Genomic DNA, 22,964 nt, shown 5'->3' on the forward strand with positions numbered 1-22,964 from the left:
TGCCATTTTCTTCTCCAGGGGATCTTACCCGCAACTCCTGCATTGGCAGGCAGATTCTTTACCACTGAGCCACCAAGGAAGCCCAACAGACATCCTACTGAAGGGCATGTGCATCTACCAAGTACAAGATTGCACATACCGTTTGACCTTGCAATGCTGACCCTCAGGAAGTTATTGAGCTCATGTGCTCGTTCAAAGGGCATCAATCACAAAACTGCTTGAGATAACTGAAAGTTGTTTAGTCACCTAAATACTCATCAACATGGAAGTAACTGAATAAGCTATGGTAAAATCAAACCATGAATAGTATGGAGTAGTTTAAAACAATGAGGTATGACTACAGGTACCAATCCATTCCCGCCCCCCCAAACACATAGGTGAAAAAGGCAAGCTGCATAACAATATTAACAAAGCAATAACCATAAAACAAAACTGAAGACATGTGCATATGATGTTCTCTACATAAATGAATAGAAAAAAGTTTGGATATGACATCTTTTCCTTCATATGTATTCTGGAATCTTTCCATGTCAAAAGAAAAAATCTAACTCATTCTTTTATAAACGTTGTGGAAAGTTCCATTGATTGGGTATAGCATCACCTAATCAATTCTCTGTTGAATGTATAGTTGTTCTTGAACAGCTTTATCAAGTATTATACACTTAATACACAATTCACCCACTTAAAGTATATAATTCAATGGTTTTGGAATATTACATTATTAATTTTCAAAAACTGCATAAAACATAAAATTTGTCATTTTAACCATTTAAAGTATACAGTTCAATAGCATTAATTAAATGACTGTATCTTTTTTATTATTAATGCTGTAAATATACATCCTCATATATTCTTTATGCACACGTGTTCCTCTACAGGAGGATAGGCAGTATATTAAAAAGCAGACACATCACTTCGCCAACAAAGGTCCATATAGTCAAAACTATGGTTTTTCCAATAGCCATGTATGGATGTGAGAGTTGGATCATAAAGAAGGCTGAGTGCCAAAGAAGTGATGCTTTTCAACTTGCGGTGCTAGAGAAGACCCTTGAGAGTCCCTTAAGACTACAAAGAGATCAAACCAGTCAATCCTAAAGGAAATCAATCCTGAATATTCACTGGAATGACTGATGCTAAAGCTGAAGCTCCAATACTTTGGCCACCTGATGTGAAGAGCTGACTCATCAGAAAATACTCTGATGCTGGGAAAGATTGAAGGCAGGAGGAGAAAGGGATGACAGAGGACAAGACGGTTGGATGGCATCACTGACTCAATGGACATGAGTTTGAGCAAGCTCCGGGAGATGGTGAAGGACAGGGAAGCCTGGTGTGCTGCAGTCCATGGGGTCGCAAAGAGTTGGACATGACTGAGTGACCAAACAACAGGATAGAAAGCTCTCATCTGCTGAGTACCAGTGATAAAGAGAAATATGTGCGAGTCTTTTCCGAAGATTACTACATCATTGTTAAATATGATTTTAAACCTCAGAAAAGGTAAGGACTCTCTATTTCTTTAAAAATAAGGATCTTTGCCGACAAAGGTCTGTCTAGTCAAAGCTATGGTTTTTCCAGTAGTCATGTATGGATGTGAGAGTTGGACCATAAAGAAAACTGAGTGTTGAAGAACTGATGCTTTTGAACTGTGGTGCTGGAGAAGACTCTTGAGAGTCCCTTGAACTGCAAGGAGATTAAACCAGTCAATCCTAAAGGAAATCAGTCCTGAATATTCATTGGAAGGACTGATGCTGAAGCTGAAACTCCAATACTTTGGCCACCTCATGCGAAGAGCTGACTCATTAGAAAAGACTCTGATGCTGGCAAAGATTGAAGGCAGGAGGAGGGGAAGACAGAGGATGAGATGGTTGGATGGCATCAACGACTTGATGGACATGAGTTTGAGCAAGCTCCGGGGTTGGTGATAGACAGGGAAGCCTGGCGTGCTGCAGCCCATGGGGTCGCAAAGAGTTGGACATGTCTGAGCAGCTGAACCGAACTGAGAGAGAGAAGGGATTTTCCAAAGCAAATGCAGAAGTGAAGAAACAAAAAACTCCGCATCTTCCTAAGTTCATTCAAGTTGTCGAGTATATAAATACAAAGCAGTTAAAGCAAAGGATGATCTGCCCCCCAGTATCTGAGCATGCGTGTGCTAGATGCCAATGGAATCAGTTGCCTGCTATCTGACAGCTTATCCTGAAATTTTTGGTCAAACATACCACAGGCACTGGACCCTGAATAGAGAGACACAGCCTTATCTGGTTTCCTAATCTGAACTTCGCAGTCTGATTAGAGGGTGACCTCTGGAAATTGACTTAATCCTATGGTTTTGTGTCTCTCTTCTGTAAAATGGAGGGTCTAGCCTGGACACTAGCACTTGTATGGCCCAGGTTACAAGGTTGTGCTGGCAGGAATAAGGTCAGCCTAAACCGCTAGGTGTGCCAGAGCCAACCTCTAGAGACCGAAAGCTCAGGTCTGAATGTGCCAGTGACTTGTTTTGGGGCCCTGAGCAAGTTACTAAATTGCTGGCATGTCAGTCTTGAAATCTGTCAATTGGTATTTACCTTACAGGGTATTGTGATGATTTAATGAGATAAAGAACAAATACTGCCTCCCTTGTGCCTGACATCAAAGATGCCCTCAATAAAGGGTAGCTTTGAGTGTTTTAAACTCCAAAACATGGGTCAGTACCATGCTAAATACCCCAATTTATATAACAGAATATGCTTCTGTAGCATTTACAATGTGGCAATCACATTCAGTCAATCCTAAAGGAAATCAATCCTGAATATTCAATGAAAGGACTGATGCTGAAGCTCTAATACTTTGACCACCTGATGCGAAGAGCTGACTTACTGGAAAAGACCCCAATGCTGGCAAAGACTAAAGGAAAAAGGAGAACGGGGAGACAAAGGATGAGATGATTAGATAGCATCACCGACTCAATGGACATAAATTTGAGCAAACTCCAGGAGACAGTGGAGGGCAGAGGAGCCTGGTGTGCTGCAGTCCATGGAGTTGCAAAGAGTTGGATACAACTTAGCAACTGAACAACAACAGAATCACATTCTGAGCACTTAATATCTATTAACTTATTTAATCCTCTCAACACCTATGAGGCAGATATTATTACTTACATTTTATAAAAAAATGAAATAGGCACAGAAGGTAAGAAACTCATTCTAGATCACAAATAGTGAATAGCATAACCAGGATTTGAATTCAGGCAATCTCTACTCTACAGGGTCTATATTCGTAACCACTACCTAAACTGTTATTGTTATTTACAAATATCTATATTTATTGGTATGCATATAAATACAGTGTCTCACCCTATTCTGATAGCTCTCCAGTTTCAATATCTGATAGCAACAACCCTTTCTTACCAAGATCTTACTAAGATTACTTTGATAGAACACTCAAATTTCACTCTACCACCTAATTTTAAAATCTTTTTTTTTTTTTAAAGTATATGTGCTGCGGAAGTGAGCATTAAAACATCTACTTTTTAAATGACTGCCAAATGAGAACATTTTTAAAGGCAGCTATAAAAAGAGTTCATAAAGAGAGGACATTATTAAACTTCTCATTGGTCACTCATGGCCTCTAAGATCACACTGATTCCTATGAGTATAGGATGTTTTGAAAATCAAATGCTTGGTCATTAATTTCTCATATTGGGAAAGTATTCTGTTTCATTAGCTTACTTTATTTCCCTAGAGTTTCCACCTCAAAATTGAACAGTTTTTTCATGGGGTCTCAGAGTTGGACACGACTTAGAGAATAAACAACAATAACAAGAGAGGCTACACCTGCCCAGAATACAGTTATGATGTGGGCATGGGGAGGCTCAAGAGTGAAATCTTTTGCCTACTTCAACATATAGGTGATCAGCCAAGATATTGATAGAATATATTTAATATATGTAATACAAAATACCGTATTTTCTAACAATCTTGTTTTTATCAGTTTCAGAAGGTCCTGAAAAGCCCCTTTGTAAACCATCACATATATATGTCCAACTAGAAGAGAATGCTCCAAATGGCAGGAATTAATAATCCTTGGCACCTGCCAGGGTCTGGCATGGTTGCCTTGCTTATGGCACTTTCTCAGTCTATCCTTGCAAAGGTTCCATAGTCAATTCAGTAGCTTTCATGTTACCTGTCCCTGGGTTACAGAAGCTTTATTCCAATAGATTCTTATGTAAAAATCTAGTGTAAGAAGTTAAGTTGAGCTGCTCTGGTTTAAGGAGCCAACCTGGTGTCTGTCTTTCTACCCACCGAAGTTTGCCGAGTCATCTTGACAGAACTTTCCTGGTTCCGAGACCATTTGAAAACTGCAGGAACTAGAACTTTGATCCTAGGTTTGACTTACTAGCTCTGCTGCCTACCAGCTAAACTGCCTTATGCAACTTCTCCCCAAGCCCGTTTCCCATCTGTAAAACAGGGATGCGTGCATGCTGAGTTGTGTCAGCCATGTTGGACTCGGTGCAACCCCATGGACTGTAGCCCGCCAGGCTCCTCTGTCCATGGGATTCTCCAGGCAAGAATATGGGAGTGAGTTGCCATGCCCTCCTCCGGAGGATCATCCCAACCTTAGGGATCAAACCCATGTCTCTTATGTCTCCTGCATCAGCAGACAGGTTCTTTACCATTAGCACCACCTGGGAAGCCCCTAAAACAGGGATAACACTACTTAGTTCCCAGATTGACATCAGGATTTAAAATAATATGTGAAAGTAGCTAGTATGTAGCAAGCATTCAATAAAGTATACAATTTTAATGCTCAAAAACCCCTTTTTATTCCTTTACTTTTAGATTTTTTTTTAATGTGGACCATTTTTTAAGTCATTGTTGAATTTGTTACAATATTGCTCCTGTTTTATGTTTAGGTTTTTTGGCCACAAGGCTTGTGGGATCTTAGCTCCCCAACCAGAGACTGAAGGCAAGCCCCATGCACTGGAAGGTGACGTCTTAACCGCCAGGGGAGTCCCTAATCCTTTTTAAACATGTTTTCCCAAGGACAAAGAACAAAACGTTCTGTGGAATCACAGTTCCCTGGGGGCTACAAACTATGCAATTTTAGTGAAGAGTTACGTGAGTCAAAATATTTTCCCTATTTATCACTGTCCTTTGAACAATCTGTTTCCAAAAAACCATAACCGAACTCACAAAGACACAATCTTCCTAAAACTTTGTATTTTCCAGTGAGCACAAACTAAGATACCCTAGGTGCTAAGACATATTAGAAATCATCATCAATTCTCCATAAACTACTATGCATAAAATAGATAACCAATGAGAACCTACTATATATGAGGTTGGTGCAAAAGTAATTGCAGTTTTGCATTGTTGAAATTTGCTGTTAGATATTGGAATACATTCTTAAGCATAATGTGGTTATGTTATGTAGCACTTTCATGCACATTTCTCGTATTCTACTTTTTGCTAAGGACTTATTACTTTCTATTTTTTATTTATTTTAGACTATTGAAATGATGTTAGACAAAAAGCAAATTTGAGCGATTTTTTTTTTTTAAACTTGAGTTCAAAATGGGTCAGAGAGCAGTGGAGACAACTCACAACATCAACAACACATTTGATCTAGGAACTGCTAACGAATGTACAGTGCAGTGGTGGTTCAAGAAGTCTGCAAAGGAGACGAGAGCCTTGAAGACGAGGTGCATAGTGGCTGGCCGTCGGAAGTTGACAACAACCAACTGGGAGGATCATCGAAGCCGATCCTCTCCCAACTAAATGAGAAGATGCTGAAGAACTCAACGTCGACCATTCTACGGTCGTGTGGCATTTGAAGTAAATTGGAAAGGTGAAAAAGCTCGATAAGTGGGTGCCTCATGAGCTGACCACAAATAAAAAAAATCATTATTTTGAAGTGTCATCTTCTCTTATTCCTCACAACAATGAACCATTCCTCAAATGGATTGTGATATGTAAAGAGCGGTGGATTGTATATGACAACTAGTGATGACCAGCTCCATGGCTGGACCAAGAAGAAGCTCCAAAGCACTTCCCAAAGCCAAACTTGCACCAAACAAGGTCACGGTCACTGTTTAGTGGTCTGCGCTGGTCTGATCCCCTACAGCTTTTTGAATCTTGGTGAAACCATTACATCTGAGAAGCATGCTCAGTGAATTGATGAGATGCACCGAACACTGCAATGCCTGTAGCTGGCACTGGCCAACAGAAAGGGCCCGATTCTTCTCCACAACAATGCCCAACGGCATGTCTCACAACCCGTGCTTCAAAAACAGAATGAATTGGGTTACGAAGTTTTGCCTCATCTGCCGTATTCATCCGACCTCTTGCCAACTAACTACCACTTCTTCAAGCATCTCAACAACTTTTTGCAGGGAAACAATATCACAACTAGCAGGAGGCAGAAAATGCTTTCTAAGGGTTTATGGAATCCCAAAGCATGGATTTTTATGCTATAGGAATAAACTTATTTCTCATTGGCAAAAATGTATTGATTGTAATGGTTCCTATCTTGATTGATAAAGACGTGTTTGAGCCTAGTTATAATGATTTAAAATTTATGGTCTGAACTGCAATTACTTTTGTACCAACCTATTAGTACAGGGAACTCTATTCAATGCTCTCTGGTGACCTAAGTGGGAAGCAAATCCAAAAAAGAGGGAATATATGTATACATAAAGCTGAGTCACTCTGCTGTAGAGCAGAAACTAGCCCAACATTGTAAAGCAACTAAACTGCAATAAAAATTAATTTAAAAAGTAAGGAAACAAAACAAGAAACCACCATCAATTCTTTATCCTTCACTGTGTACGAGGGCAGCATTCAGGGCCCCAGGTGCCGCCTGCAGTACAATCTCGCCCTGCCCCCCACTCCAGTCTGTTTTCTCCATTCATTTCACCAAGAATTCCCACCCTGTCACCTGTCTGCCTGGGAATAGTCACAGCTTTGTCCAATTATCAGCTTCCCTGATAAATCTTTCTCGACTTTCCCAAGCAGCTTTCAACGTTTACAGCCCTATTAGGGTGCTTTTCCCACTAAGGTGACTAGGTGTAAGGCCCCGGCCCTAGTTCCTAAAGAGAAAGGTCCAGGTTCTTTGCAGCCTCCTGCCAAGGTTCTGATAGACAACAGGAGGGCAATAAATCAATTGCTGACCAAGTATATAAATGAATTACTGGAAGACACATTTGGATTATTAACCTAAATCTATCAGTTACTAAGACACAATTTTGGATCAGTTCCTTCATCTATGAAATCTGTTTGTTCTCAGCTCTAAGACAGGAATGTAAATAACTTAGAGCTTTTGTGTAGCTTAAGTGAGGAAAATCTGTAAAGAGTCTAGCACAGCGCCTGGCGCATGACAGGTTCTCAGTAAACAGCAGCTGCATGTCTTTCATGTTCTCATCCTCGCTGCTCCTATTCAATAACTTGCTGGAAAATGAGACCAAGATTAAGTTCCCTGTCTGTGCTGCTACCCAACACTTGCAAAGTTTGAGTGGTTGTAGAGCTGACTCTTAAACAACACACAGGTCAGGGATGCCAAGCCTCTGAGCAGTCAAAAGTCATGCGTGTAATTTAGTCAGTCCTTTGTATCTGTGGCTCCTCAGAGGATTCAACCAACTGCAGATCATGTAGTTCGGTAGTATTTACTATTAAAAAAAAAATCCACAGTGGACCCATGCAGTTCAAGCTCATCATATTCAAGGGTCAACTGTATTTCATGGTAACTCCAGTATCGTTTTAAAATAGAAAGTGTTTCTATCTTGTGCATGGTTGGTAGGCACATAACTTGGTACAGCCACTATAAAAAATTAAAATTATACCTACCATGAAGAAAAAGTAAAGTGAAAGTGTTATTCACTCAGTCATGTCCGACTCTTCTGCAACTCCATGGGCTGTAGCCTGCCAGGCTCCTCTGTCATGGGGATTCTCCAGGCAAGAATACTGGAGTGGGTTGCCATTCCCTTCTTCAGGGGATCTTCCCGAGCCAGGGACTGAACCCAGGTCTCCTGCATTGCAGGTAGATTCTTTACTGTCTGAGCCACAGGGAAGCCCTGATAACTACCATATCACCCAGTAATTCCACTTCTGGGTATTTACTTTAAGGAAACAGAATCAGTATCTCCAAGAGGTATCTTCACCCCCAAGTTCAAAACAGTAGTATTCACAATAGCCAAAACATGGAAACAACTTAAACGTCCACAGATGGATGAATGATAAAGAAAACATGGCATGTACATAGCATGGAATTTTATTCAGCCAGAAAAGAGAAGGAAATATTGCCACCCAAGACAGCATGGAGGAAATGAGGGCATCATGCTAAGTGAACTAAGACTCAGCTATGATCTGACTTACATGTGGAATCTGAAAAAGCTGAACTCACAGAAACAATGGATTGGTGGTTGCCAGGGACTGGGAAGCAGGGGAAATGGGGAGGTGTTGATCAAGGGAAACAAACATCCAGTTATAAATTCTGGGGATTTAACATACAGTACAATGACTACAGGCTTTTCCGATGGCTCAGCAATAAAGAATCCGTCTGCAATACAGGAGATCTGGGTTCAATCCCTGGATCAGGAAGATCCCCTGGAGGAGGGAATGGCAACCCACTCCAGTATTCTTGCCTGGAAAATTCCACGGGCAGAGGAACCTGGTGGGTTACAGTCACATGGGGTTGCAAAAAGAGTCAGACACGACTCAGTGACTAACACACACAGTGACTATAGGGAACAATACTGTATTATATAGAGTTGCTGAATGAATGATCAGACAAAATATTCTCACCACCACCAAAACAAAAAGTATAAACATGAGGAGGAGATGTTAACTAATCTTTTTCTGGTTATCGTTTTATAGGACATGTGTATCAAATCATCACATCACATAATTCAAACTTACATAAAATTATACACCAATTATAATCTCAATACAGTCGGGAAAAAAATTTTAAGTATCTATTCCTAGGTACTCTAACATTTCTCTCTGAATTATAGATTTAATTATTATTAAATACTTTCGGTATATAAGTCTGGCATAACTATAATTTGTTTCCAAAATGACTGATTAAAAAAAAAAATCTCTTTGTGTGATCTGTGCTCTGTGAGGGCAAAAAAGACACTATGTGCAATGCATCATTAACATGCTTCTAAGTTGTGTGACTAAAAATGATCTTTAAGATTTAAGTGAATAATCAGACCCAAATGTGGTATTTAAATCAGAACTTTTTATGCTGATTAGTTCTGAAAAAAAATTATTCTTATTTTTGTAGATTCAATATTATGTTTTGTTGGTGCTCTGGTTTACTGACCCTGGCGTGTTTATATTTTCTCATTATTTTTCTTATTCCAGACATGGCTGTTCCACTTTACTTCTTAAAGAGAATGTTTATCGTAATGCAAAGTGAACTGTAAAATAATCAGAAATTTTCTGCTTAAGAAAACAAACCTATCAGGCAGGAGTCCCTAGGATGATGGCGACTCCCTTTGGGTGAAGCATGAAGTCTTTCACAACGTAGGCTAGGTCTTCCACAATCTGCCCATCTTGCCTCCTCTCACCCCTTCATGCTCTCCTCTCCAGCCACAATCAACTTTTGCTCCACAAGGTCCATATGCCTCCTCACCACCAGACCTTTGAACACACTATTTATGGCCTTAACTTTCACCTTTCACCTCACTCACTTCTATCCTTCAGGTCCCCTGCCATCTATCCCCTAAGGTGAATCCCATCTGCATTCATTAGGAAGTCTCTTCCTTCCCATTCACGCCTCAGATCATCAGCTCCATCAGGGCAGGGGCCACATTTGACTTCTTTACCTCTGTATTTTTATGCCAGCACGTGTCACAAACTATAGTAAGCATTTGGTACATGTTTGCTGAATAAATTGAATGAATCTGTCTAGAGACAGAGATTAACTAACACAACTGGGATCTATCACTTAACTTTACGGCTCTCAGACTTCACTTATAACCACATCCAACATGGTTGGCCAGGACCTCTGCAAGGAAAGAATTAACATAGCTGGTCTGTTTTACTCCTTCCTTGCTTATCTCTAGAACACTTAAACTCATAAGCTCATCATAATGCCCTTAACCAAACTCTGAGCACTAAACTCCTTCAATGTTCACTAGTTAGTGATGCTATTCTGTACCCACAAGACAGAGGGTCAGTATATACAGGCCTAAGCACTGAAAAATTGATGCTTTTGAACTGTGGTGTTGGAGAAGACTCTTGAGAGTCCCTTGGACTGCAAGGAGATCCAACCAGTCCATCCTAAAGGAGATCAGTCCTGGGTGTTCATTGGAAGGACTGATGCTGAAGCTGAAACTCCAGTACTTTGGCCACCTCATGTGAAGAGCTGACTCACTGGAAAAGACCCTGATGCTCGGAGGGATTGGGGGCAGGAGGAGAAGGGGAAGACAGAGGATGAGATGGTTGGATGGCATCATCGACTCGATGGGCATGGGTTTGGGTAGACTCCGGGAGTTGGTGATGGACAGGAAGGCCTGGCGTGCTGCGATTCATGGGGTCGCAAAGAGTCGGACACAACTGAGCGACTGAACTGAACTGAAAGCATTGTTTAAAGTAAACAGTAATATTCATAAGGGGTACCTGGTATCTAGTGTGGGTATGTGTCCTGGCTGGTCACGATAGTCATGCGACCAGCTCTTGTGAAGAACGCTGGGCCTCCAAGACTCAAGTGGGCTTCTGTGAGTGGAGACAGACTTTAGGTTGGAGAGAAGCATGCATCTGTGCAACCTTCACTGAGAACAGGTAAGCCCATCTGACTTCTCTAGTCTTTGCTAATGTATCATTATTCCGCTGTGCCTGCACTGTGCCTTTTGCTTCATTAATCTTGGCTGTGAGTATGACTTTGTAGAGTCATGGGTCCTTTGGCAATTTACTAGTGGGTGGTCATGGGACCCCAAGACAGCCTACTTCTTTTTTTTTTTTCCATTTATTTTTATTAGTTGGAGGCTAATTACTTTACAATATTGTAGTGGTTTTTGTCATACATTGACATGAATCAGCCATGGATTTACATGTATTCCCCATCCGATAGCCTACTTCTTGAACTGCTGCTCTTTCAAGATGTCTATGATACTGCTTTTCATCTTTTTCCTAGTTCGTTGCTGATTTTTTTCCTATCTCCTTTGCTGGCTTCTATCTCTATCAAATTCAAAATATTACAGTATCCTACAGCTCTATGCTGTCCCTCTTTTCTCTCTACTCTCGTTATTTTTTTTTTAATCACATAGGTTTCAAGGCCATCTACATGTTGATGACTCTCAAGTTTATTTCTATAGTCAAAACTTTCCTCCAAACTCTACCTATACACCCGTCTACTGGACATTCCCACTAAATATCTTTTAAGGGTTTCAAATTTCTAAAAACTGTCTAAATCAGAGCTCTTGGTTTCAACCCAAACCTGTCCTTCTCTAGTGTTTTCTATTTTGGTAAATAATACCTCAGACACTCAGCTGCACAAGCTAGAAACCTGAAAGCCATCCTGGATCTTTTATTTTTCCCTGAACCCTGCCTACTGTCTTCCAATCCATTAGCAAGCATTGTTGGTTTTATTTCCAAAGCAAATCTCGAATCCCTCCAGTTCTCTCCATTTCTAATACAGCGTCTTCATCCACAACACCACCATTAACAGGTGCCTGGGATTATTATCACAGAATTATTTTCCCTCTGTCTATACTTTCCCCTTTCTAATTAACTCTCTACTCATCAGCAAGGGGTAGAGAGCAGCAGAGGATGAGATGGTTCGATAGCACCACTGACTCAACGGATACGAGTGTGAGCAAACTCCAGGAGATACTGAAAGACAGGGAAGGCTGGCGTGCTCTAGTTCACGGGGTCGCAGAGAGTCAGACACAACTTAGCGACTGAACAACATCAACAGCAGCCGAAGTCACAATTTCTCTAAACCCACATCAGATGACACCATTTTGATTAACACCATTCAGTAGTTTCCTATTATTCTCAGAAGAGAATTCAAGCTCTCCTTCTTTGACCTGGTGCACCAGGCACTCGATGCACTGTCCCCTGCACCCCTCTCCAGCCACACCCACTACCATTCTCCCCCTGCTCACTGCTCCGGCACCTCTGGCCTCGTTTCTGTTCTTGGAATACAGTAGAATCCTCTACCCTCAAAACCTCCTCACTCTCTGCCCACCCCTACACTGTGAGCTCCAGTGTGCTGCTGAATCTGAAGACACGCTCGGTACATTTAGAAGTATATGTTCCTAAAACCCAGAAGATGACCAAGCCCAACCAAATGTTTGCTCAGGCTAGAATGTGGCATTTCCAAATTTGTCTTTTTTTTCATAAACAGAAAGGAATTTACTGGTAACAAATGATAACCCTGCCAGGCTTATCTCTAGGACAGCAAGATTATTCCATCTCTAAGAGTAAGTGTGTTCCTCAACTGAGCAACTTACATTTCAGCTTTAACTCCACATGCATTTGGTATTGTTGGTGGTGGTTTGGTGGTTTAGTTGATAAGTCATGTCCGACTCTTGTGACCTCATGGACTACAGCCCTCGAGGTTCCTCTGTCCGTGGGATTCTCCAGGCAAGAATACTGGAGTGGGTTGCCTTTTTGTATTATTACCAAGGTGCAAATATATTTAATTATGAAAATGATGGGAAAACTTCTGTGGAAGTGCTCTATGTTAAAATGAGCTATACTCTCCACACGTCCCCAGGTGTCTACACTTTCACAAGAGTGAACAGTCCCCTTAAAAGAATTTTAATGGATGGGCTTGACTAAGTTACCAACAATGAACAAGGAAATGAATACTTAATAGGGATTAAAAATCAAAGATGCTTTCAACCTTCAATCTACCTCTGTATTTCCAAAACCTGTACATCTTAAATCTGTAAAGCATTGCTGAGTTTGGAAGGGAAAAAAAGACTTAAAATTAAGGGATTCCAAGTACCTGTTTAACATTTGTGTGTGTGTGGAGGTGGGGTGGGGGTGGAGAGGGCTTCATCACATGGTCCTTTTCTCTTTTTTTACATTCTCTAAATACACTTGAATTATTTTTGCACTGTTCAAATAAAACCAGGGATATTTACTTAAACTCTTCTTAATGGAAAGGGGTCTGTGTGTATCTTTTATATTTATTTACTCTTTTAACACCTGTTTGGTTAGTATCTGGGGGGCTGAGGGGAGAGGGGACAAAACCCCTTAGGTTGACAGAGAGCAATTCAGTTCCCCTTTATTGCCTGAAGGACACTAATGTCCCTATTGCCTCCTCCTACACGCCAGTGACTGTGAGTCCTCCATCACCACTACCCCAAGTTATCATAGTATTTTACTGTAGTTTGAGCAAAATACTTTATGTGGCCAGAAAACAATTTCATTTGCTTGACACTTATGGGTACATACTACATATGTAACTACATAAAGTTGCATATAGTACGTGCAACTACATAAATGTATATAAAAGTATACATAAAAGTAAACATCTTATATACATACACATAGCATGTTATATACTATACTGTATAAAAGTGTATTTACATTAAAGTTTCCTTTACAATGCATGGAAAAACTCTTCAGCTGTGACCCTCAGAGCGCCTGTCACATATAATCACCACGTATTTGGGACTATGATACACAGATGAGCAAGGCCTGGGCCCTGCCCTCTGGGTGCAATACAGACAGAGGGGCTGGACGATGCTCAGGAAGAGACCAACTCTGCCCAAGCGTCTAGAGAAACGCTTCCAGGAGGAGATGGCATTTTGAATTAAGCTCAATCAACTGAGTAAACGATCAAGTGGTCTCCACCATCCATTCCTGCTCTGAAAATGTGACACTGTGCCACTTTTCCCCTGACTGTGTTCGTGGTCTCCCTGTGCACTCGCTGGAAAGGGGGGTCAGTTAAGGATCGGGGGAACTGTCGATTCAGGTGACGCGGGTTGTGCGTCCGTGTGGTTCTGCTTTCCCCGGAGAGATTTCCATCGGAGCAATTTTAAAAAACCGAGTCAACAACTAACTGAGAGCTCTTTGTTTATACAGATTGAAGGTTTGCTTTCTTCTCCCAGACTCTGTGACAGTACTTGCATATTTGAAGGGTTTACCCTGTTGTTAATGCCTTTATACCCCACCATGAAGGCTGTTATCTTCAGGAAGCTCTGGGGAGGTTCAGGATAAGTCTGAGGAGCCAGTTTGAAGCCAACTTGTTTGAAGTTGGTGGCATTTTTGTGATGCCGTAGAGACTAAACCTCCAGTTGAGCTTTTGATAGTTACGTATGGGAAAGGTCACAGACTAGAAAATATGCACTTTTTAACCATCTTACATGCAGCAGTCCTTACAAAACAGGCATGAGAAAAAAATTTTAATGTGGAACTTATGTCCGCTGTATTTAATGTCTGTTTATTTGCACCCAAACTCAAATAAGGATTTCCTACCCTCTCAGCAAACTATTATCTTATATTGCATTGAAAGACTCTAGAGCTAGAAAGAGTACCAATTACTTTAAATCACTAGATAGGAAGTTCCGATTTAATCTCTTTCCATTAACCCAAATGCATGTTGGTTTTTGATATAATCTTTAAAATTTAACTTTTTTTGTAATAACCTATAAGGGAAAAGAATCTGAAATATATACACACACACACACACACACACACATATTTTATGTATAAACTAAATCACTTTGCTGTACCTCTGAAATACAACACTGTAAATCAACCATATTTCAATTTTTTTTTACTTTAATATTTTTATCTTACTTTCTGACTTTGTATTCTTTGAGAAACGGACAAATGCACAAAATAAAGGAAGGAAACAGGGTGAACAGCAGTTAGTTCTCAACTCTAGATTCTATTCATCACCATGGTGTTATCTCCGGACACACAGTTTTTTGGTTAAGAACAGAAACCAAATACCTTTTGGACGCTGACTACACAAATCTGAAGAGGGTCCTTATCAGCTGTCTGCATCTGTGGTTTTAGACCAACAGTTTCAAACCCTATCAGTTGATGCCTCTTTTCACATTCAATATTTTGCAACTCTTCCTTTATTTACTATGCTGGCATAAAATTCACAGAAAATATTTGCCTATGTAATTTCAAAAAGATTTATATGTCAAGGAAAAATAAAAAGAAAGCAATTTCTAATAAAACATCTTATCAATATGTAAAAACTTGGGCATCATCCACTAAAAGACACAATGAAAAAGATGCTTATATCAATTCTTGAGACTCGCAGTGAAGGCATTTATTACAAATGCAGACTGATACAGCTGTGTGCCCACTGGTGTCAGGATTTTATGTGAAATATCTCAAAATCAAGTTTCCTTGATTTTGAAGAACATAATAAAATTTTCCTCAATTTACCTATAGTTACATTCCTGGAGAGTTTGCTACATATTAAAATTGTGAGGGAAAAGTATTTTGCGTTTGTACATAAAATAATTGGTTTTAGGCTCAGATGATGGTAAGCTTGTCTTTCACTTATGGAAGACATTAGAAAGTATGGGGGATGATTTTTCACTATGCATGACAATTCTGTGTATTGTTAATAACACCAGGATGATGCATTATTAGCAACGTCCCCCATCCAAAGACTTCAAAGGTATGGCCTAAACCATCTCTCAATTTTCAAAATTCCCCCTAGGGGGCGGTACTGCTCTTAATGAGAAACACTATTATCAACTCCAGAGATGGCCTTTAGGTGGGTGGATGTCCCAAAAGTGTGCAAACCAGAACTTCAGCCGTCTCCTTTTGCCTTATAATCAAACAGTTTTGGTATAAAGAAAAAAATTAAGTCTACACCAAAATATGGAATTCACACTGCTTTGGATGAAACTGCAAACACTGAAAAGGGGTCAAGGAATTCTAGAGAATATCACTCAGCACAAAAAAACATTTAAAATAGGCCTTTTCTTGGATGACAGAGTATGCTTGTCAACTTTTTCAGAATCAGAGGGATCAGGGCAAGGGGAGAGGCAAGGATGTGCGGGGGAGGGGAAAGGGACAAAAAGAGACAAAAGGTAACTGGAGAAATGTTTTTTCAGCAAAGGGCTTTTAAGGGTTCACTATTGGGCAAGACAGACTTTGGTTCCAATCACTCCTCTGTCATTTACTGTCTATGGATGATTCATTCAATCTCAATTCTTCCCATGTGAACTGAAGGGTAATAATGGTGTTTCACACTCTTGCTAGAGTGATTAGGTGAGGTGTATATATAAAGTGCTAGGTAAAGAGTAAATTCAATTAATGTTGGCTGTCACTATCCTTTAAGTTTCAAATGGCCCTAGAGTATTGGTGTTTGGATATATTTGAGATTTGGAACAAAAACGGTTCCTAGACACAAGAAGCAGAGTAAAATTCTGTGTTATTTTTGGATATTCTATCTCATCCTCTTCAAATATCATCCTACAAATATGGTGGAAATCTAAATCATTTCCTTGTAAGAAAAAAAGAGCAGTGTCCTTAAGAAACTGAGTGATTATAAAACAAGGCTGATATTCCTAAGATGTTTCAGAAAAGGACTTTATATTTCAAGTTAAAGAAGGGGAAAGGCTAACTCAATGTAACCTGAAATCACAAACATGTATATTACAGCTGAAATTCCTAGATTTCAGTGGTCTTCTTGGTATTTAGTCCTCAATATGTCAATATTTACATCACAAAAAGCATTTCATGCAGGATCTCAAGCAAACTGGCTGTCCGATCACACCTGAGAAATGAACAGAGGAACAGAAAGCTGAATGTTGTGGCAAAAGTCTTAAATACAATGTTCTTTCTGAGGGTAGATTGCTAGCCAAAATCTACCCAGTCAAAGGTAGTAGACAATGTACGTAAACACAGTGCACGCCTCTGTGGGGCAGGAATCTCAGCCAATTCTAGGGAGAGCTTTGAGCATATGCAATGTTATGAAGATTCCTGGCAGAGAAATTCAATAAAATATCTGTTGAATGAATATAGGACAGTGAGAGTTCGTGGGGGAAATGCATGAGAAATAAATTCTCCTTTATACTTTAAACAATCATGAAAAAATTATGCTACAGTTATCTTTCATCATCATCATCAAAACACTTAGCATATCTATCTTCTTAGCAAATGTTAAAGTAAACAATATTGTTAACTATAGGCACCCCGCTGTACAGTAGATCTCTAGGACATATTCATCCTGATGACCAAAACTCTATACCCTTTGGCAAATACTACAGAAATCTTTAAAGCCACTAAATGCCTGATTTATCATTGATACAAGATTTAGAAGAGTTAGGCATACATTTCTTGTGCGATTATCAAACCAATACACTCTTTTAGGAAATAAGTTTGGTTACATGTATCAAATATATAAAACTGCTTTAAGTGCTGGTAACTTCCTTTTTGGAAATGTATCTCCAATAGCAGGCCTTATCCTGAACGGCAGCGCTTAGGTAATACTTTATCATGTTCCAGGAATTATTCTAACCACCCAAGGTCACATTGCTACAAAAGAGAGGATCTAGAATTTGAACTTGGGCCTTGTGGTTACCAAGCCTGTATGCATTCTGGCAACTTTAGTTGTCTTAGCTACAAAGATGTTCTCTATGGCATTAAAGTTTTTTTAATTTATTTTTTAATTGAAAGATAATTGCTTTACAATATTGCGTTGGTTTCTGCCATATATCAACATGAATCGGCCATTGGTATACATATGTCCCCTCCGTTTTGAACCTCCATTTTTTTTTTAATAACAGGAAAAGTTTAGAAACAAACTAAATGTTCATCAGTGGGGTCTAAGTTAAATAAACAATAGTACATCCATTGATAGGACACGAAGCAGACATTAAAAGTTAGGTTTTAGAAATATGTTTGCACAGGCAAGCAGGACATTTGGCTCAGTGGGAGGGGATAAAAACACAAAGAGCATATAGTCTTTCAAGTTTACTACATGTTTCCTTTGGATGGTGAGATTTTAATTTTTTTTCTTGGTGCTTTGTTTTATCTTCCCAATTTTCTAAATGAACTTGAGTTCCCTCTGTACTCAGAAAAAAAAATTGCTCATAACAAATTTCTGTCCAGATCAGCACAGCCCAAAATGCAGTGCAAGTCATATGTAATTTAAAATGTTTTAGAAACCACAACCATGTTAACCAAATTAAAACCAGATGGTTAATTTTTAAATATGTATTATTTTGCCTATATATTTAAAACATTTTAACAAGGAATCAATATAAAATATTAATGGACTATTTTACTTTTTGGTATTAAATCTTCAGAGTCACTTGTAGCACATCTTAATTTGGCCTGGTCACATTTCAACTGCTCAACAGACAAGTGGCAACTAACTACTGTGTTGGATCTTGGCAGAAGTTTTATTTTCAGATCAAATGTGCCCAAAACATGACTCTGAAACTCTCCACTAATTACCACAATCTCCATGCAACCACATCTATGTGGAACTGCTTCCTTGATGAGAAAGATGTGCTTGAGACCTAACACTTGTCAGCTATGTGATCTTCAGCAAGTTAATTGACTTATCTCTACCTCATTGGACCCATTCTGTAAATGACATTAATGCCTACTTTGAGACGTTGAGATTTAAATAATGTATTAAAACACCCAATACAAAAAAAAAAAATAAATAAAACACCCAATACATGGAAAGCACTTTATAACATATTGTTATCTAACCCTTGACCTTTGCAACCCTCCTTATTCAGATAAAGGTTAGACTTAGCAAGAGGAAAGAGAAGATTCTTAGAATAGATGTAGGAAATCTTATTTAAAATGGTCGTAGAACTAATTTGAGGGGATGTGAAGAGAAAAGCTGGGGAGTCTATTGATACAACAAATGCATTTGTATTTTAAAGGGGACTATCTGATGGCAGGACACAAATGGCACACTTTTCTGCTTGCTTCACAAGACTTTCCTTTGGCGAATATTCAAGCCACTAAACAAACATAAAAATCACTGAATATGTGCCAAACACACTAGACAAAGGGACTTAGGAATAATTAAAAAGATAGGAGAAGATAATTACTTTACAGTATTGTGATGATGATTTTTGCCATGTATCAACATGAATCAGTCACAGGTATACATGTGTTCCCCCATTCTGAACCCCACTTCCACCCCCTCCCCACCCCTATCCCTCTGGGTTGTCCCAGAGCACTGGCTTTGGGTGCCCTGACACATGAATCAAATTTCCACTGGTCATCTATGTTACATATGGTAGTATACACATTTCAATGCTATTCTCTCAAATCATCCCATCCTCTCCTTGTCCTACAGAGCCCAAGTCTGTTCTGTGTAAATCTGTGTCTCTTGCTGCCCTGTATGTAGGACTGTCATTACCATCTTTCTAAATTCCAAATATATGCGTTAATATAGAGTATTTGTGTTTCTCTTTCTGACCTGCTTCACTAATAGACTCCAGTTTCATCCACCACATTAAAGTTGACTCAAATGTGTTACTTTTTATAGTTGAGTAATATTCGATTGTGTATATGTACCACAGCTTGCTTATCCATTCATCTGCTGATGGACATCTAGGTTGCTTCCATGTGCTAGCTATTGTAAATAGTGCTGCAATAAATACTGGGGTACATGTGTCTCTTTCAATTCTGGTGTCCTCAGGGTGTATGCCAGCAGTAGGATTGCTGGGTCATATCGTAGTTCTATTCTCAGTTTAAGGAATCTCCACACTCTTCCCCACAGTGGCTGTACCAGTTTGCATTCCCACCAACAGTGTGAGAGGGTTCCCTTTTCTGCACACCCTCTCCAGTGTTTATTGTTTGTAGACTTTTTGATGACGGCCATTCTGATTGGTGTGAGATGGTACCTCATTGTGGTTTTGATTTGCATTTCTCTAATAATGAGTGATGTTGTGTGCTCAGCTTTTGTGTAGGTTTCAAACATTTCAAAATTAAAAACTGGAAAAATAATCAATTATAATAGGAGGCCATTAATCACGACATGCATTTTTTTTTAGCATCACTGTTTATAACAGGCCACCAGAAACTACATAGATGGCTCAAAGAATGACGAAGAAATTAACATAATCAAGGGTAAAATATTATATAGCAACCAATTCACAGTAGCAAACCATTCAATTCATAGAAATACATAATGAAATAATATGAACTAGGAGAAAAAAACAGACTATTCATGATCACAGCAGTGAAAATACATGTGACAGGCGTTTACATAAGCTAAAAATAAATTGGCAAGGTAGGAATATTACTTTCCCTTCTAGGCAGGTTGTCCACATTCATAATAAAAAAAGAAAAATAAGTAACACATATAGTAAATCATGTTTGCTAGGCAAGCATCTTACATCAGAGGGCAAGATGGCCAGGGAAAACTGTCCATCTAGCAAAAAGAGTACCAACAACCATCCAAGGATGCCCTGGCAACCAGCTCCCAGTCCCAATGTACAGTTTCACCTCCTGCTCGGAACCCAATAGCAGATTTGGGATTTTTCTTAAGCAGAGTAATTATTCAGAGCATACTCAGTACAAACCTTTGACCTAAACTAGCATTATTGTATTTTTACATGATAATTCCCCAGTCCTTTAACTGCAAGAGTGCACACAGGTAAAAACAATTAAGCCTGCTGGCTTTCATTATTGCTATAGTCTGATAGCATGCAGGGTAATTCAAAATAGCTGGCTGACATTGAGAGAGAGTGCCTGATTTTCTTGCACAAGCACTTTGTGCTTGAAAAAATAAAAGCGAACTCATTTAGTACTTAAAAATTAACAACATTCACATTGCCTTGTGGTTTAAACGATGACTGAACAATAACTCAAGTCAGCTCTGCTCTGTATTTCCTTTATTGATATAATTAGTATTCTTAGATCTTTTAAAGTTGCTCTTCTTTACCCCTAGGGGAAAACAATTTCAAAAGGCTATGTATGTACACTGATTCAAAATATGCTTTCTCATACATTCAATCTCTATAATTTTGGATTATAGAGCAATATAGAATAATTCTGGCACCAACTCTTTAGCAATGCTGTTTAAATACAAAGATGCCATTACACACAAGCCTAGGATTTTTCTGTTGCATTGCATATAAGCAAACTTATGGAATACTGCTTACAATATAAACCATGGCCTTAAGTTTTTGGGAAATGATTACTTCAGAATCATTAAGATCTTCAGTAATCATTAATGATTAAGAGACTCCTAAATTGGCTGAAAAACACAGAGCTAAAATTCAGTTGGGGTTGAAACACACCTTATAAAGAGTTGAGATCCAAGAGACTCGGGCACAGATCTTTGATTTACCACTCATTTTGCAGGACTTAAACCCAAAAGAACAGATTTGCAGATTGTTAAAGTATTATTCTGGTGTGGGAAAAAAAAAGAAGAGTTGAGATCCAAATTATATACACTTGACAAAACTTAAGTATTAAGTCAACCGGTATGTTTTGGGGGAAGTACCAATATAAGATTAATAATACGTGGTAAAATTATTTGCCTTGTCCCCCAAAGCCTTGAAGCAGAATGAACTGAATGCCAATCCTGGTTATAAAACTCACTTGTGATCTGGGTGTTCTTGGGCAAAATACTAATTTCACTATGATTCAGTTTTCCTATCTACTAAAAAAGAATTAATATAATATACATGTATATGTTTATACTCAGTATATGGCTTCCAAATTAGAAAAGTATTTAAATGATGAGCATGAAAATACTAGGAGCAATACCAGTCACTGCTATGGTACACTTATTATTCAGCAATTGTCTTATTCCAATAAATAATTTTTAAGACAGCCTTTTAATCAGTACCAGAGTCACTTTTTCACATAACTTTAAGCCGTAGGGCTAATTATACATGATATAGAAATCTCACCAACAGAACTGCACTATTTCGACTTAAAAGAGACTTGAAGACAGGATCCTAACAGTCTGAATCATATTTAAAGAAGCCATCAAAAAGGGAAACTTGAGATGGGTAAACAGACTTCCTCTGCAAAAGTTTATCTAGAAAACTAAAGGCTAAAATATTCATTCCAGGAAATCTGTCTGCAAAATCCAAAATCAGAACGTCATTCACGCAAAGCATTCAACGACCCCGAAGGACAGCGGAGACATTTAGTAAAATTCAGATCGTAGGACTCCCCTGACAAAAAGCAACGCAACACACAAAGGGAGAGGCAACCTACACGCAAGACAGTGACGGATCCGCTTGGAGCCCCTCTGAGCAGCTTCATAGAAAGGAGACAGGAAGCTAAAGTATATTTGATGAATGAAAGTGAGGACTAGAGGTTTTGGGAAGCACAGGAGACGCACCCTACCTTGCACAGATTTCCCGATACTGTGTAAGTGAGTGATAGAACTGTAGTTTTGGGCAATATTCTTCAGAAACGCTTCCATCTCTGGCTGGTGGTGGTAGCTGAAGTCCAGGGCAGCTGCCGCAGGCATCAGCAGCCCTAGCCAGAGGCGGGCGCAGTCCATGTTCTAGAGATGAATAAAAATAATAAAGCTGAGCAGAAAAGGAAGGCGGTGGGGTGGACGGAAAATGTGAATGTTACTAGCTTCCGCTCTGCTCTCTTAGTATCAGATCTCCCGACACTAAAGCTCGCTGCTTCCGAAAGAGGTAAAAGTTGGAAGCAACACCTTCGGGAGTTAGCGCACCCAGAGCACCGGCAGCCCCAGGTGCCCACCATCCCGTAGCCCACCCAGCCCCTCCCCACGTCCCCACCGCCCTCCATCGCCCGACAGTCGCAGCAGCTGCGCCTGACCCCGCGCACCCCAAGCCTCACCCCTGCCCAGGCGCACACCGCCGCCTGGCTGCAGCCGCTTGCCGAGACCAGACATTATAGCTGGGCCAGGGGGCGGGCGAGCTCAGGTCCCGCCCTCGACATCTGACTGACGTCTCTTTAGCCCACTCAGACACCGCGCGAGGCACTCCGGGGCGGGGTCTAGCCGGGCGACCCGGGCACCTCTGCCTGCTTCTCACCTGAGCCCGCCGGCGCCCACGCGGCGCGAGGGTTCCAGGGCGCGGCGGCTTG

General features: G+C 39.9%; 1 protein-coding gene and 1 long non-coding RNA gene across 2 annotated transcripts in view; both read right to left on the reverse strand.

Annotated features, from left to right (window-relative positions):
• Positions 1-22,757, reverse strand: part of CPM (carboxypeptidase M) — a 71,981-nt gene extending 49,224 nt beyond the window's left edge. The window contains exons 1-2 of the mRNA XM_043446595.1: positions 22,716-22,757; positions 22,248-22,410 (exon numbers count right to left, since the gene is read on the reverse strand). Coding sequence (XP_043302530.1) covers positions 22,248-22,407 — 160 coding nt within the window. The 5' untranslated portion in view covers positions 22,408-22,410; positions 22,716-22,757. The remainder of the gene's footprint in view (positions 1-22,247; positions 22,411-22,715) is intronic.
• Positions 16,479-19,510, reverse strand: LOC122427264. The gene is made up of 2 exons (XR_006265374.1): positions 19,455-19,510; positions 16,479-16,683 (listed from the first exon to the last, which is right to left on the reverse strand). It is a non-coding gene; the product is annotated as an uncharacterized LOC122427264 (long non-coding RNA).
• Positions 22,758-22,964: the final 207 nt, after the last annotated feature.

This window comes from Cervus canadensis, chromosome 25 (assembly GCF_019320065.1).
Source record: "Cervus canadensis isolate Bull #8, Minnesota chromosome 25, ASM1932006v1, whole genome shotgun sequence".
NCBI lineage: Eukaryota > Metazoa > Chordata > Mammalia > Artiodactyla > Cervidae > Cervus > Cervus canadensis.